General features: G+C 39.9%; 1 protein-coding gene across 1 annotated transcript in view; it reads left to right on the forward strand.

The window, feature by feature from the left end:
* The window catches only part of RFX2 (regulatory factor X2), an 83,634-nt gene that overhangs the window by 43,052 nt on the left and 22,931 nt on the right, over nucleotides 1-17,651 (forward strand). The window contains exons 2-5 of the mRNA XM_059489690.1: nucleotides 4,748-4,857; nucleotides 10,165-10,254; nucleotides 11,926-12,005; nucleotides 14,105-14,381. Coding sequence (XP_059345673.1) covers nucleotides 4,753-4,857; nucleotides 10,165-10,254; nucleotides 11,926-12,005; nucleotides 14,105-14,381 — 552 coding nt within the window. The 5' untranslated portion in view covers nucleotides 4,748-4,752. The remainder of the gene's footprint in view (nucleotides 1-4,747; nucleotides 4,858-10,164; nucleotides 10,255-11,925; nucleotides 12,006-14,104; nucleotides 14,382-17,651) is intronic.

A 17,651-nucleotide genomic window follows, 5' to 3' on the forward strand; every position in this document is an offset into this window, starting at 1 on the left:
AAATGTATAAATAATAAAGTATTTATATTTATAATAAATATATAAAGTATTTATATATAAATAATAAATATATAATATACTTTATATATAAATAGTATATATAAAGTATATAATAACATATATACTTTATATATGTACTTATATTATTATATACTATAATAATATAAGTTTATATAATATATATTATATACAATTATATATATAAATATACTTTATATAATATATAATATATCTATATAATATATATTCTAATATATAATATATATTATACATTATATTTATTTATTGTATGAAGTATAATTATATAATTTATATAATGATATATATAAATATATAATTGTACTTTATATAATAAATATATAAAGTATTTATATATAAATAATAAATATATAATATACTTTATATATAAATAGTATATATAAAGTATATTATATATATTATATACTCTCTATATGTAAAGTATATAATAATATATATACTTTATATATGTACTTATATTATTATATACTATAATAATATAAGTATGTATAATATATATTATATACAATTATATATATAAATTTATAAATGTACTTTATATAATATATAATATATTTATATAATATTCTCTATAATATATATAATATATATTGTATATATTTATTGTATAAAGTATAATTATATATTTTATATAATGATATATATAAATATATAATTGTACTTTATATAATAAATATTTAAAGTATTTATATATAAATAATAAATATATAATATACTTTATATAGAAATAGTATATATAAAGTATATTATATATATTATATACTCTCTATATGTAAAGTATATAATAATATATATACTTCATATATGTACTTATATTATTATATACTATAATAATATAAGTATATATAATATATGTTATATACAATTATATATAAATATATAATTATACTTTATATAATATATAATATATTTATATAGTATTCTCTATAATATATATAATATATATTATATATATTTATTGTATAAAGTGTAATTATATATTTTATATAATGATATATATAAATATATAATTGTACTTTATATAATAAATATATAAAGTATTTATATATAAATAATAAATATATAATATACTTTATATATAAATAGTATATATAAAGTATATTATATATATTATATACTCTATATAAAGTATATAATAGTATATATACTTTATATATGTACTTATATTATTATATACTATAATAATATAAGTATATATAATATATGTTATATACAATTATATATAAATATATAATTATACTTTATATAATATATAATATATTTATATAGTATTCTCTATAATATATATAATATATATTATATATATTTATTGTATAAAGTGTAATTATATATTTTATATAATGATATATATAAATATATAATTGTACTTTATATAATAAATATATAAAGTATTTATATATAAATAATAAATATATATATACTTTACATATAAATATTATATATAAAGTATATTATATATACTATATACTCTATATATATAAAGTGTATTATAATATATATACTTTAAATATGAACTTATATATATAAATATATACTTATACTTTATATAATATATAATATATATTATATAATATATACATTATACATTATATATTTATTATATAAAGTATAATTATATATTTATATATAATTATATATTTATATATAATTATATATTTATATATAATTATATATTTATACATAATTATATGTAAAAATATACAATTATACTTTATACAATAACGACATAAAGTATTTATGTATATAAATAATAAAGTATCAATAATAAAGTATAAATAATAAAGTGAAGGGGAAGCATCAAGGCTTTGGGTGCCACATTTCCTCTCCTCCCTGAACCCTTTCTGCACCCTCTGCAGGTGCCAGCTGTGGTGCCAGGGCAGCAGCAGAGCTCTGCAGCACCTCGTGCTGGTTTCTGGGAGCACAGGAATTCTGTGGGTGCTGTCAGCTTTTCATCAGCACAAATTGCCCAGAGCAGATGGCACGCACAGATCTGAGTGCAGTTCTCAGGAAGTGCAGGATGGTTTAATGAGAAGTGAATTATTCCTTCTCCAGGATGTCGCGGTGATAAATAAAATAATAACAAGTCCTGTTACTCGTGGTTTGGCAATCCAGGACTTGTCTGTCTGTCTGCCTTGTCTGGAAGTGCCATCTGCAGATTTCCTGGGAGCCTTTGTGTCTGGCTGTCATCACAAACCTGAAAATCACTCTGGGATTTCTTCTGGCAGCAAACAATTCACCTTCCACCCTGCCCACATCTCTCTGCTCCCTCCTGGCCACTGAGGGAAAGCAGGAGACAAAATGTGCCAGCAAAGATGAGTTGTTGGTGATTTGAATCAGAGAATCAGGAATTATTCTGGCTTGGCAGGGACTTAAAAGGATCATCAAAGTCCAATTCCATCTTTTCTAAGTGTTCTTTTCTGATTATAGCCACACTTCAAAGGAGACCTTGTGTAGACCTAAAATGCCAAGAGCTGACCCTGCCAGAACCATTAATAGATAATTAAAATATCTTTGACAACTCACCCGCTTTTATTCTGTAACCTCACCATTACTCAGAAAACCCTGGAGAGCTGCAAACCAAACCCAGGGCACAAGGGACAGAAAAGAAACACTTTTGGAAAAATTAGGGAGAGAAAAGAAACATTTTTGGAAAAATTGGGGACACAAAATAAACACTTTTGGAAAAGTTAGGGACAGAAAAGACACACTTTTGGAAAAGTTAAATGTGGTAAAAGTGCCCCCTCTCCTGCCTGAGCATCTCCACCTGAATATTCCAAACTCAGCAATGCTTCCCCAGTGTTTAATTACAAATAATTCGTGGCTGGAGCAGGAAAGAGCTGGAATTTACTGGGAGAATTTTTATTTTCCTGATCTCACAGTGCTGTTGCAAACTGGAATCTGCTCCCAGGGAGGTTTTGGCTGCAACCCAGGCAGAGGCAGTGATGGGGAGAGGCAGGTGCTGCCTTTTTATAGCAGAGCTGCAGGGATGGGGGTGCTGAGGGCAGCTGGGGGGACACAGGAATAAATATTGATTTAATTTCCCTTCTCTCTGCCTTGTTGGATTAATCTGGTAGCTCTGACTTTGAGTTCTGTATCTATTTTTTCTCCCAGATGTGAGAAAAATGATTTGCAAGCTCTGGGATTTTGGGAAGATTGGGAGAGTAATTGTAATTTGCTAATGGGAGTATGAAGTATTGGGGAAAAAAAACCCTTAAAAAGCTGGTTTTTGGAGAATTTTAATATTTGGGGGGGTTTGCCTGTGGCTGAATGAATAAACAGGTAGATTCTGTAATTTCACACCCCCCTTGCATTTCTTTTGAACACAAATGAGCAGTTCCAATGTCCTTTAGTTTCTCAGTTTTCCTTTTTCCTCTTAACTTGCACAAATGTGAGGAAAAAATTTAAATAATGGCAGAAGAAGGGAAATAAAAGCCATAATAATCTTGTTTGGAGTCAAGGCTGAGAAAGCAGAAATGGCACTGCCCAAAATCTGGATGCTTTTAACCTTTTGATTTTGAAGTGACAGCAGAAACCCTCCTAAAATAGTTTATTAAGCAGGAAGTTCCACAAGAAAATGAGGAAAAAAGGCTCCCCCACCCCAAAAAAACCCCTCAAAATGCCATTGTGTGCTGCCTCAGCATCCCCTGGTGTCCCCAGGGCTGGGACAGTGCCAGGAGGGAGAGGTGGCACTGAGGATTTGAGGATGCTGAGGGCACCATCAGGGCTGTGTGGCACTGCAGGGTGATGCTGGGGCTGTTTGGGGACCTTGGTGGGGTTTTGGGGCAAGGACAGGGATGGGAGGGTGGAAATGCTGATTTTTGGGAGGGTGGAGATGCTGCTTTTGGGATGATGGAGATGCTGCTTCAGGGGGGTCCAAAATGATGGTGAATTTTTGTTCTTGTGCTCTTCATCCTTGATTTTTTCTGGTTATAAACCCAAGCTGCCCACCCCATTTTCCCACTGAAATTTAGGTTTGATTAGAAGCTTTTTTTGGCACTAGTTTAATGTGATAAGGCATCCCCTGGTGTCCCCAGGGCTGGCATTGAGGATTTGAGGATGCTGAGGGCATCTTCAGGGCTGTGTGACACTGGAGGTTGATGCTGGGGCTGTTTGGGGACCTTGGTGGGATTTTGGGATGATGGGAAAGTGGAGATGCTGCTTTTGAGAGGGTGGAAATGCTGCTTTGGAAGGGTGGAGATGATCCTTCAAGGGGTCCAAAATGATGCTGAATTGCTGTTCTTGTGCTCTTCATCCTTGAGGGGTTTTTTTGTTATAAACCCAACTGGCCACCCCATTTTCCCACTAAAATTTAGGTTTGATTAAAAGCTTTTTTTGGCACTGCTTAAATGTGATAAGGCAGAGGGGGAGAAAGCATTATTTTTAAAAATATTCCCTTACTCTTCCCAATCATATGTGATGCTCACTGTGACACAATAATTTTCCAACACCACTTTTCAGTTAAATATAGAAGTGCATTTTCTGTTCCTTCCTTCTCTCTGTGAAACAATTGTGCAACTTTCTTTTTCCTTCACATAATTCTGCATTAAAATGAGCTCCAGGGACTAAAACCAGCCCCGTGTGTAGGACGGGAGCTGCCTCCTTTCCCTCTGGATATTCCCCTGGGATTTTCAGCCCTGTTCTCAATGGGTTGGGGGTGTGTGGCTGTGCTGTGCTGTCCCCTCTGATGTCCCTGTGCTGTCCCCAGCAGGGAGCATGCAGAGTCCAGAGGGTGGATCAGACTCAGCAGCTTCTGTGGCTCTTCACCCGTCGGGCTCAGCGCAGGCACCAGTGGTGCAGGCAGTGCCAGCCTCACAGCAGGTAAGGCATCACAGCTGGGGATGCTGTTACCATGGAGAAAAGCCCTCATTTCCCTGGCAGATGCATTTAAATCACAGGTTTTGGTAGTGGGGAGAAGGTTTTTAATCAGTTCCTTGAGGTAGTGAGGACAACCTGTTGATAAGGTGTTGTCCTGTGGGTTTGAGCATTGCCAATCCACATGCAGGCTTTAAAAGGTGGGGTTTGGGGGTTTAATTTAGGTGCCCAAGGAGGTCACTTTGTGGGGAGAAGGTTTTTCATCAGCTCCTTGAGGTAGTGGGGACAATCTGTTGATAAAGGTGATGCCCTGTGAGTTTGAGCTCTGCCAAGCTTTAAAAGGTTTGGAGTTTAATTTAGGTTTCTAAGGAGGTCACTTTGTGCCAGCTGATTTTAATCCCACTTTTTGGTAGTGGGGAGAAGGTTTTTAATCAGCTCCTTGAGGTAGAGGGGACAACCTGTTGATAAAAGTGATGTCCTGTGGGTTTGATGTACAATCCACATTCAGGCTTTAAAAGGGGGTATTTGTGGTTTAATTTAGGTGCCCAAGGGAGTCACTTTATGCCAGCTGATTTTAATCTCAGTTTTTGATAGTTGGGAGAAGGTTTTTAATCAGCTCCTTGAGGTAGTGGGGACAATCTGTTGATAAAGGTGATGCCCTGTGAGTTTGAGCTCTGCCAAGCTTTAAAAGGTTTGGGGTTTAATTTAGGTTCCCAAGGGAGTCACTTTGTGCCAGGGATTTTAATCCCACTTTTTGATACTGGGGAGAAGGTTTTAAATCAGTTTTTTGAGGTAGTGGGGACAACCTGTTGCTAAAAGTGATGTCCTTTGGGTTTGAGTGCTCCCAATGCACATGCAGACTTTACAAGGTGAGTTCTGGGGTTTAATTTAGGTCCCCAAGGGGGCCACTTTGGTCCAGCTGATTTTAACCCCAGGTTTGATAGTGGGGAGAAGGTTTTTAATCAGCTCCTTGAGGTAGAGGGGACAATCTGTTGGTAAAGGTGATGTCCTGTGGGTTTGAACACTCCCAATCCACGTACAAGCTTTGGGATTTAATTTAGGTGCCCAAGGGAGTCACTTTGTGCCAGTTGACTTTAATCCCAGGTTTTGATAGTGGGGAGAAGGTTTTTAATCAAATCCTTGAAGTAGTGGGGACAACCTGTTGATAAAAATGTTGTCCTGTGAGTTTGAGCACTGCCAATCCATGTGCAAGCTTTAAAAGGTTTGGGGTTTAATTTAGGTTCCCAATGGGGTCACTTTGTGCCAGTTGATTTTAATCCCAGGTTTTGATAGTAGGGAGAAGGTTTTTAATCAGCTCCTTGAGGTAGAGGGGACAGCCTGTTGGTAAAAGTGTTGTCCCGTGAGTTTGAGTGCTGCCAATCCCTGTACAAGCTTTAAAATGTGGGGTTTGGGGTTTAAGTCCCCAAGGGGGTCACTTTGTGCCAGCTGATCTTAATCCCAGGTTTTGATAGTGGGGAGAAGGTTTTTAATCAACTCTTTGAGGTACTGGGTTCATCCTGTTGATAAAGGTGATGTCCTGTGGGTTTGAGCACTCCCAGTCCACATGCAAGCTTTACAAGGTGAGTTTTGGGGTTTAATTTAGGTTTCTAAGGTGGTCACTCTGTGCCAGTTGATTTTAACCCCAGGTTTTGATAGTGGGGAGAGGGATTTTAATCATCTCATTGAGGTAGTGGGGACAACCTGTTGATAAAGGTGATGTCCTGTGGGTTTGATCTCTGCCAAGCTTTACAAGGTGTGGTTTGAGATCCCTCCCAACCCAAACCATCCCATGGTCTCTTCCTTGGGTAGGCAGACCCCAACATTTCATTTTGCAGAGGGGGATTTGTGATTAATGCCCATGAAAATGCTGCATTTGGGAGGCCCAACAGGAGGCAAGTGATGAACAGGAACCACCCACAGGAAAATGGGAAGGGTTAAGTGAAACTGCTTCATTTTTGTTCCTTTTTCTGCCTTTTGGGGAACTTGCAAAAGAAATTTCTGCCTCAGGAAGCTGGAGGGATGAGAGGATGGGTGGGTGTAACTCAGCTTCATCCTTCTCCAACTCCCAAGTGAGCAGCAGCAGCAGCTGCCATTGGATGCTGATGGAAAGGAACAATTCAGGATTGGGAACTGAAGGAATATTTGACTTTCCAGGAGTCATGGGGTGATGCAGAGTGCTGCTGTCACCTCCCATCCTTGCTGGTGTGGCAGGGCTGGGGACAGCAGTGCCAGGTGTCCCCAGGATCACAGCGTGGATTTGGCTGTGAACAAAGGTTGGAAAACCTTTGGATGCTGAAATCACCCATCCAGCCTCTGGAATGGAACTGCTTGGATTAAGGAAAACCCAGGGGATAGTGAAGACTGCTGAAGAGGAGGAGCATCCAGAGCCTTCCTTCTCGCCAGCAGGACAAAGAAACACTGGGGATGAGCTGCTGGCAGCAGGAATGGTGTGAGGCTGGAACCCTTGTGGAGCACTGGGGCCCCTTTGGGTTTGAGCAGGATGGCCTCACCTTCCAGGTGGGGATGATTCCTTATCTTGGCTGGAAGGTGATAGCAGAGCACAGCACAGGCAGTGAGCAGTGAGCTGTGGCATCTGGCAAAAGCAGTGCCAGGAAATGGGCAAAAAGGAGGAGAAATGTGGTGGTGTTCACAGGAAGAGATGAGAATCTTGACTCCATGTTGCAGAAGGCTGATTGATTATTTTATGATATATAATATATTAAAAGAAAATGATATATTAAAAGTACTCTAAAAGAATAGAAGAAAGAATTTCATCGGAAGGCTAAAAAGGAGTGGAATGGAATGGAATAAAATCTTGTGACTGGCCAGAGGGTCTGAGACAGTGGACTAGGGAAAAGGGAAAAGGAATGTTCCTCACTCGGGGTCACCAATTGTGATGGCGTTCACAGGGGTCCCAGGGTGAGGGAAGAGATGAGGATCTGACTTCATGTTTCAGAAGGCTGATTGATTATTTTATGATATATATTATATTAAAAGAAAATTATATATTAAAACTATACTAAAGAATAGAAGAAAGGATTTCATCAGCAAGGAATGGAATGATAATAAAATCTTGTGACTGACCAGAAAGTCTGATACAGCTGACTGTGACTTGCCATTAATTAAAAACAACCACATGAGACCAATCACAGATGCACCTGTTGCATTCCACAGCAGCAGATAATCATTGTTTACATTTTGTTCCTGAGGCCTCTCAGCTTCTCAGGACAAAAAATCCTAACAATAGGATTTTTCATAAAATATGGCTATGACAGAGAAAGGAAAGAGTCTTTGATGTAGGTGGCACTGCCAAGGTCTGATTTCAAAAAGGGTTTGTGATGTCCCCATCCTGCACTGGTGAGGGAAAACAGGCCAGGAAATGGCTGAAATAGGTGCAGGATCTCCAGGGAATGCAGCCTGGAGCAGCTGCCTGGATATCTGAGCAATTGTCATAAACCTGGGATTCTGCTAGAACTGGATTTCTGGTTGTTACATAGATATGCTGAGAGGGCTAAAAATCATAAATATACATGGTAGCTATCCATGGAAGTTATTTATGATGGTTGTCCATCATAAATATCCATGGTAGTTATCCATGGAAGTTATTTATCCACCATAAATATCCAGGTAGCCAGTAATTCTCAAGGTTATTTTTGGGATTGTTTTCTGGCTCTTTGTTCTGTTGGCCCGTGTGGTATTTGCATTCTCAGAACAAAGAGAGACAGAATTCTCTCTCCCAGGATTTTCCCTGGGATTTTTTCCAGCCCAGGCCCAATCTCCTGGGTGTTTTTAAAGGAATTATCTCCTTGGAGATGCTTGGCTGTGCTCCCACTGAATCCTTTCTGTCCATCACCACATCCCCACGTTTGTTTTTTGCTGCATCTGAAGGTGCTGAGCACTCTGAGGTGTGCTGACAACCCCAGACTGAAAATGGAGTGTAAGACAGGGGATGCTGGAGGTGACAGAGCCACCAGCACCACAAAATGTCCCTGTGCCCTTGGTGGCAGAGCAGGGAGAAGCAGAAACCCCTGAGTTTGGTGCTGGCAGGAGCTGGGGGGGATTTCTTGCTGCAGGAGGCAGAGTTTGGTTGGGTTTAGCAGCTCTGAGAGAAGGAACTTTGCAGCCAAATGTGGATGTGTGAGGAGAGATCCTTGTTCAGATGTGGCTGAGCTTGTCAATGAACTGCTGCTTCCTTCCATGGAGGTTTGGAGATGATTCCTGGCAGAAATTTGGCCAAATTCACAGGGCTGAGCTTATAAATGAACTGTTGCTTCCTTTCCTGGCAGAAATTTGCCCAGATTCAGGGGGTTGAGCTTATCAATGAACTGAGATAATTCCTGGCAGAAATTTGCCCAAATTCAGCAGCTGAATGACAAGCTGAGCTTGTCAATGAACTGCTATTTCCTTTCCTGGATGTTTGGAGATGATTCCTGGCAGAAATTTGCCCAAATTCAGGGGGCTGTGCTCATTAATGAACTGCTACATCTTTCCATGGAGGAAAGATGGAGATGATTCCTGGCAAAAATTTTCCCAAATTCAGGGGGTTGAGCTTATCAATGGACTGAGATAATTCCTGGCAGAAATTTCCCCAAATTCAGGGGGTTGAGTTTATCAATGAACTGCTGCTTCCTTTCCTGGAGGTTTGGAGATGATTCCTGGCAGAAATTTGGCCAAATTCGGGGGGCTGAGCTTATCAATGGACTGAGATAATTCCTGGCATAAATTTGCCCAAATTCAGGGGCCTGTGCTTATCAATGAACTGCTATTTCCTTTCCTGGATGTTTGGAGGTGATTCCTGGCAGAAATTTGCCCAAATTCAGGGGGCTGAGCATATCCATTATTTGCTACATCCTTTCCTGGAGGTTTGGAGATGATTCCTGGGAAAAATTTGCCCAAATTCAAGGGGCTGACCTGATTGATGAACTGCTGCTTCCTTTCCTGGAGGTTTGAAGATGATTCCTGGCAGAAATTTGCCCAAATTCAGCAGTTGAATGACAGGCTGAGCTTGTCAATGAATGCTACATCTTTTCCTGCAGATTTGGAGATGATTCCTGGCAAAAATTTGCCCAAATTCAGGGGGTTGAGCTTATCAATGGACTGAGATAATTCCTGGCAGAAATTTGCCCAAATTCAGGGGCTGAGCTCAGGCTGGTGCACCCCACGGGAGGGTGGGGACCACGGGGACACAAATCACAGGATGTCACTGCTGCTGTTGGTGTCAGAGGCAAGCTGGCCATGAAATCTGGGGAGGGAACACCTGGCTCAGCTGTGTTATGGACTGAAATTGTCTTTTCCTGTATCTTTTCCTTGCAGAGGGTTTTGGTCCAGGCCACAGGCTCTGCTCCCAAAGGGGCACAGATGCAGCAAATCTCTGTTCCCAGAGTCCAGCAGGTTCCACAGCAGGTAATGAACCCTGGGGACACCCAGACAGGTCCCCAGTGCCACTTCTGAAACTCTGCCACATCTAGAAAAATCCTAATTAAAGACTTGTGGGCACTCACAGAGCTGGCATCACTTTCTCCAGCTCTCTCCTCCTTTCTTGATGACAAAAGAAACTCTCAAGATATTTGAAGTTTAGGAAAAACCTTTGCTGTAGTAGTTGTCTTTCATGTATTTGAAGATTTGATGGATGCTTTCAACTTAAATTTAAAAGCATTTATTAAATCAAAGTTAAATTAAAATTAAATCCTTTGGTAAAGATGTTTTTTAGAGGCAAAATGTTTGGGTTTTTTTTTAATTAAACAAATTTACTGCCTGCATGTGACTCCATTTGGTGCCAGAGAGCCATGCAAGTATTTTTATTTATTTGAACTTTGCCTTTTCCAGGGCTTGTTTCCTAAGAAACCAGAGATATGTGGTGCTGCTCCATGTGAACAGCAAGTCTGACCCTCTTTTTTTCTTTAGTGATTTTCTTTAGTAATTTTTTTTTCTTTAGTGATTTTTAATTTGATTTCTCCATTTCATGGGGGGAAAAAAATTCTGATCCTCTTAATATTTTTTCTTTAGTGATTTTTTTTTATTTGATTTCTCCATTTCAGGGGGGCAAATCTGGGGTGCAGCTGGACATTGTCAGGCTCCCCTCTGAAAGAAAAGCTGCAGAATGAGCTCAGCCCTGTTAGTCAGCCCCAGACACGTGTGCAGAGCAAACCCAGCTCCATTGTTTCCACTTCTCATGGAGCAACCACTTATTTATCTATTTTATCTTGACCTTTGAAAATAAAAACCTCCTTTACTTTGGCATTCCTAAGCATGGAGGGGAGGAAGGGCAGGCAGGATGGTTTTTTGTTTGTTTTTTGGGTTTGTGTTGTTGTTGTTCTTGTTTTAGCGTTTGTTTTGTTCTGTTTGGGGGGGGGTTTCTGGGTTTGTTGGGTTTTTTTATTTTTTGGGGGGTTTTGGGTTTGTTTTGTTGTTCTTGTTTTATTGTTTGGGTTTTTTTGTTTTGGGGTTTTTTAGGGTTTTTTTGGTGGTTTTTGGGTTTTTTAGGGTTTTTGAGTTTGTTTTGTTGTTGTTCTTGTTTATGGTTTGGGTTTTTTTGTTTTGGGGTTTTTTAGGGTTCTTTTTTGTTGTTGTTTTGGGTTTTTTGGGGGATTTTGGGTGTTTTTGGGGGGTTTTTGGTTTTTGGGTTTTTTTTGTTTTGTTTGGTGGTTTTTGGTGGTTTTTTGGGGGGTTTTTTGGCTTTGTTTTTTGGGGGTTTTTTGTTTGGTTTGGTGGGTTTTTTGGTAGGTTTTTTGTTTGTTTTTTGGGGGTTTTTTGTGGGTTTTTTTGTTGTTGTTTTGGGGGTTTTTTTGTGGGTTGGGTGGGGGTTTTTTGGGGGCTTTTTTTGGTTTTTTGGGTTTTTTAAAATTTTGGTTTGGTTTTTTGTTGTTTGTTTTTTTTTGTTTTGTTTTGGTGTTTGTTGTGGGGGTTTTTTTGTTGTTGTTGGTTTTTGGATTTTTTTTTTTTTGGGGGGGTTGTTTTTTTGGTTTTTGTTGGTTTTTTTTTTTAAAGAAAGCCTGAATGTCATTGTAAGGTTGGAGCTGTGCATTTTAACCAGCACTTCCTGAGCAACCCCTGACCTCTTGGTGCCTGTTGCAGGTGCAGTCTGTGCAGCACGTTTATCCAGCCCAGGTGCAGTATGTGGAAGGAGGAGAAGCTGTTTACACCAATGGAACCATGTAAGAACCTCCCTGAGCTGTCCCCCTGCCTCCTTCCATGGGAGGAGGAGGAGGAGGAGCAGTTTCAGGTGCTGTGGTGGGTGTGAGGGTGGTTTCCAGCCCTGGCGGTGTTCTCCTCATGGAGGGATTGTTCTCCAGGGAATCCTGGTCATGAAATTTGTCTGAGAACTTTGCGTGGTGCCATGAGCAGCTTTAGGAGTGGAACTCCCAGAGGAAAAAGGGGCTGTTGGAAGATTTTATAGACTTAAGGAATCCTAGAATTGCTTGGGATGGAAAAGACCTTCAAGCCTATCTCCTTCCAGCTCCCCAACACCTTCCACCATCCCAGGCTGCTCCAAGCCTTGTCCAACCTGGCCTTGGACATTGAAGGGATGGAGCAGCCACAGCTGTGCCAGGGCCTCTCCATTCTTAGAATTTCCTCTTCCTCCTGACAGCTGTGCCCTATTTTGTGCCTCTTTTTGGCTTTCCCCACCCCAGGTCCTCACGAGGAGCTGCCCTCACCAAGAGCTTGTGCTGTGGGGCCGACTGATCCCATTCCCACTGTCAGAAACAACTGCTCACTTTTACAATTTCAAAGGTTTATTAAACCCTAACAAAAATTGCAACAAAGAAATTTTTAAAATAAGGAATTCAATAAATTTTTAAACATAATTTTGTAAATAATTTTTTGAATAAGGAAAATGTTTTCAGCAATGGGAGTCCCTGTGACTGCCAGCCACGTGGCTCATCTACAAAATATCAATCTCTTTATTGTGAGAGCCAACTATGACATCATTTATCTATAACAAACCCTCCTCCTCCTTTTCTCTAAGTCATTTGGCTCAAACAATTAACTCGGTTTTGATTCGAATAATTTACCCTTCTCAAAAAAATGAATGAAAATAATTTTTACCAGCATTTGTTGATGTGGACAAGGACAGTGGGAACAGGAAAAATTTTATTTGGAAATGGACAAAAGGGGATTACAGAGGTTAATTTGGTCTTGCTCTTTAGTCCCTGTTGGATTAAGAGATAGTTAAAGGATGATAGAGGTGTGGTATATTTCTCGTTTCCACCTTACCATGCCTATGGGGTTGCCACCCACAACAGGGATATAACCTTACAGTGGGAACAGGAAAAATTTTATTTGGAAATGGACAAAATGGGATTGCAGAGATTAATTCAGTCTTGCTCTTTAGTCTTTGTTGGATTAAGAAAAGACTGAGGAATGATGGAGGTGTGGTATATTTCTTGTTCCCACCTTACCATGCCTATGGGGTTGTGAACAACAAGAATAATCTTAGACTGGGAACAGGAAAAATTTTATTTGGAAATGTCCAAAATGGGGTTACAGAGGCCAATTAATTCTTGCTCTTTAGTCTGTGTTGGATTGAGGGACAGCTGAGGGAAGATAGAGGTGTGGTATATTTCTCGTTTCCACCTTACCATGCCTATGGGGTTGCCACCCACAACAGGGATATAATTTCACGGTGGGAACAGGAAAAATTTTATTTGGAAATGGACAAAATGGGATTACAGAGATTAATTCAGTCTTGCTCTTTAGTCTTTGTTGGATTAAGAAACAACTGAGGAATGAGGGAGGTGTGGTATAATTCTTGTTCCCCACCTTGCCATGTCTATGGGGTTGTGAACAAGAAGAATAATCTTACAGTGGGAACAGAAAAAATGTCATTTGGAAATGGACAAAATGTGATTAATTAACAAATTAACAAGAGGTTAATTTGGTTTTGCTCTTTAGTCTCGCCTAATGGAGGTGTGGTATGGTTTTCTTGTTCCCACCTTACCATGCTTATGGGGTTGCCACCCACAACAGGGATATAATCTTACAGGAAAAATTTTATTTGGAAATGTCCAAAACGGGATTACAGAGGTTAATTTGTTCTTGCTCTTTATTCTCTGCTGGATTAAGAGACAACTGAGGGTTGATAGAGGTGTGGTATATTTCTTGTTCCCACCTTACCATACCTATGTGGTTGTGAACAAGAATAATCTCAGTGGCGAACTTAAGGGCTAACCTTTAACACCAGGGGTTTTCTGACACTTATCCAGCTCTCTGAAGCTGTCCAGCACAGATTTCCTCTCTTTTGTCCCCTGCACAGACGAGCTGCCTACTCGTACAGCAGCGAGGCGCAGATTTACGCCCCCGCCAGCGCCACACCCTATTTCGAAGCGCAGGGAGGAGGAGGAGGAGGAGGAGCTCAGGTGACTACAGCGACATCCTCTCCTACAGCCATTCCCTCTCACAACATGGTGGGCATCACCATGGACATTGGGGGAAGTCAGATCCTCTCCGGCTCGGGAGCCTATCTCATTCATGGGGGGCTGGAGAACTCTAGACATTCTCTGTCTCACACCTCACGCTCCTCTCCAGCAACGGTATGTAGCCCTGCAGGCACCTCAGCAAGGGGGCCAGCAATGATTCCAAAGGGATCTGAAAAGCCTTCAGAAAATTTAACTGACCTGCCATTATCGTTGTTTATGTCTATGAGTGCAAGGGGGAGAATAGACACTGGTGTAATATATTTATTTTTCAGTTTGGATCGTCCCTCTCGCTCAGATCGCTGAAATGATCAGCAGCATTAGAGAAGAGAAAGCATTAATGATTCAAATATTAATAAAGCTTAATCAGTCAAATATTAATAAAACATTACATTTGGTTTGGGTTTTTTCCCTCCCAAACAAAATATTTTGTTTTTTAAAGATTTGGCCCCTGTTTTCTACTGTAAATTTGTCTCTATTTACATTTTGGGTTTTAAAGATTTGGCCTTGTTTTCTACTGTAAATTTGTCTCTATTTACGTTTTGGGTTTTAATGATTGGGCCCCTGTTTTCTACTGTAAATTTGTCTCTATTTACGTTTTGTTTTTCAAAGATTTGGCCCTATTTTCTACTGTAAATTTGTCTCTATTTACATTTTGATTTTTAAAGATTTGGCCCTGTTTTCTACTGTAAATTTGTCTCTATTTACATTTTCTATAAGTCAAACGTCTCGCATGCTTACCCAAAATATTGAAATATGTCTTCAATTGTGAAGAGACCTGAAACAATCTTCCTTAACCCATTGGATAATTATTATTATTAATTTCATTTGGAAATGGAGAAAATGGGATTAATTAACAAATTAACAAGAGGTTAATTCAGTTTTGCTCTCTAATCTCTGTTGGATTAAGAGACAATTGAGGAATGATGAAGATGTGAACATAAGTTATGTTCAAGCTGATCATGCTGAGTGCACAGTGATCAAAAACCCTTTGTGTATACATCTCCTACACCATTGTGTATTCTGCCCTTGCCATATGTTTAGAAAATGTCTTTTAGGGGTGATATTGATCAAACAGAAATGGTTTAAAGTTCTGATTTCTTTCTTTGGAGTGTGTCTCTCCAGCTGCCAGCTGAGGTGGCAGGTGCTGGAGCACATCTGTGTGGGACTGAGGGTTTACAGCTCTTCACCCAAAACAGCCTTTTTGCTGTAAGGGCTTTGATTTGGGAATCTCCCAGCCCTGAGCAGCTGCCAGGAGTGTTTGCAGCTCATTTCCTGACACTGCTCACCTCCCTCTGCAGACTTCTGTGTGTTTATGCATTCAAATATAAATATAAATACTAATGTAGGTGTAATTCAGGGTATGTAGCCAGAATTTCAAATGTGAGCAGCATCACTAGGGAGAAAAACAGGAGCTGTTGCTACTGAGAACTCATGTAAATCTGGAAATAAAGTTGTGCTTTATTTCCCACTGAGTTTTTGAATATAGATTTTATGGTTTTTGAATCTTTGTGCCTTGAAAGGTTGCTTTGATCCTGTGCTCTGCCTTGGGTAGGCATAGGGGAAAAGTCCTTGGTTTGGGGGGAAGAGAAAATGACAGATATTGAGATTCTTTTCTTGAGTGAGAATTGTCTCTGTGTGTATTTTAACTGTTCATAGTTAAAAATTAGCACTGGACCATTTGCTTTTTACTCAAAGTTATTATTTGGAAGCATCACCTGTGTGGGACTGCATCTTACAAAACTGAACAACTTTACTCTTGGATTTTTGGGGGATTTTTTTTATGTTGTTGTTTGAAGTTTTGTAATTTCCATGGTGATGAGCATGATATAAAATCCCAAGTGGAAAATATGTCAGTAGAAATATCCCATGAATGGATTTAGTTGATGGTTATTACATGAGATAAGGCTGTTCAGCAAAACAAAACAAAAAAAAAGAGATTTAGAAAGTGACCTTTATGGAAATACATCTGAGATAAATCCACTCTGTTGCATGTACAGATGAGCTTTCTGAAGGTATTTTAACACAAAATAGCTGAGGAAGGGGTGGGAAAGAGCCTGGCAGGTAATCCAGAGCTGTGTCTGTGTGTGGCTGTCTGTCCTTCCAGCTCAGACCAGGGTCACAAGGGGCTGGAGCAGAGCCTGGACTGCTTGGAATTAATGCTGGAATAATTTGGTTTGGGATTTTAGAGCCCATCCAGTGCCACCCCTGCCATGGCAGAGACACCTTCACCATCCCAGGTGCTCCAAGCCCTGTCCAGCCTGGCCTTGGGCACTGCCAGGGATCCAGGGGCACCACCAGGAGGGATGGGTGGCTTAAGGACAGCAGGAACTGAACCAAATCCATTTGAACTTTATTTTCTGTTTTAATGTCCAGCCTAAAGAGAGACTGGGAAAGGCTGCTTTGTATTTTTGATGGGGTTTTTTTTGGGGGGGGGGTTAGTTCTGGGGTTAATTCTATGTCTGTTTGGGAGTGGTAGTGGAGTGATGATGATATTTGGTTGTTGTTTTTGATACTAGGAAATATAGAGGAAGGTTAATTGAAAGTGTATTGATGACAAAGAGGCCAGATTGGGGCAGGATTGGGAGTTCTGTGGGAGGAAAGGAAAGCAGAGCCAGGGAAGCCAAAGGGTTTGCCCTGGCCTTGGAGATGGACATCAGAGTGGTCAGGGATGGGGAAAGAGAGGGATTGGAGGTGTTGAGGGCAAGGAGGCACCTCCAGAGAAAAATTGAAACATTGGAATACTTCAGGATTAGCAGTGGTCCTCAGCAGGCTGAGAGATGTTTGGTAAAGTCTGTGTGTGCACTAAAGAAAAATCTTGAGATACTTGAAGAAACCTCTTAGGAAACCTTCCCTCTGTGCTGGAACACCAATGTTCTACTCAAACAGCGCAGGGAGCATTCAATATCTGTGCCAACACTGCATCTTCACCTAAATTAGTCTGGACTAAGAGAGGAAATCCTTGAGACCTCTCACAAGTGGGGCCTCAGAGCTCTTCACCTTCCTGCAGAGCTTCTCAAGAGTTTTTGGTTTTTCCCCTGTGACAGTTTTTGTTGCAGATGCAATAAAATGCAAAAAAACACCAAAAGGTGTCCTTTTGGATGGGACATTTGCCAACAGTAACAGCCAGGCAGCATTTCTGGGCTTGCCTCAGAGCTGCTGCCCAAACAACCCCTGAGCAGGCAAAGGAAGGAAATTGGGTCTCCCTCTGCCTCTGAGTCATTTCCTGAAGGCTGTGTCAGCACTCAGGCTGTGCTTGCTCGTGGTACATCATGGTGTGGGGCAGTGAAACCCCAATAATCTGAGCCTGAATTGGGGGAGAAGTGAGGCAGTGAAACCCCACTAATCTGAGCCTGAATGGGGTGAGGCAGTGAGACCCCCCTAATC

This window comes from Ammospiza nelsoni, chromosome 27, assembly GCF_027579445.1.
Source record: "Ammospiza nelsoni isolate bAmmNel1 chromosome 27, bAmmNel1.pri, whole genome shotgun sequence".
NCBI lineage: Eukaryota > Metazoa > Chordata > Aves > Passeriformes > Passerellidae > Ammospiza > Ammospiza nelsoni.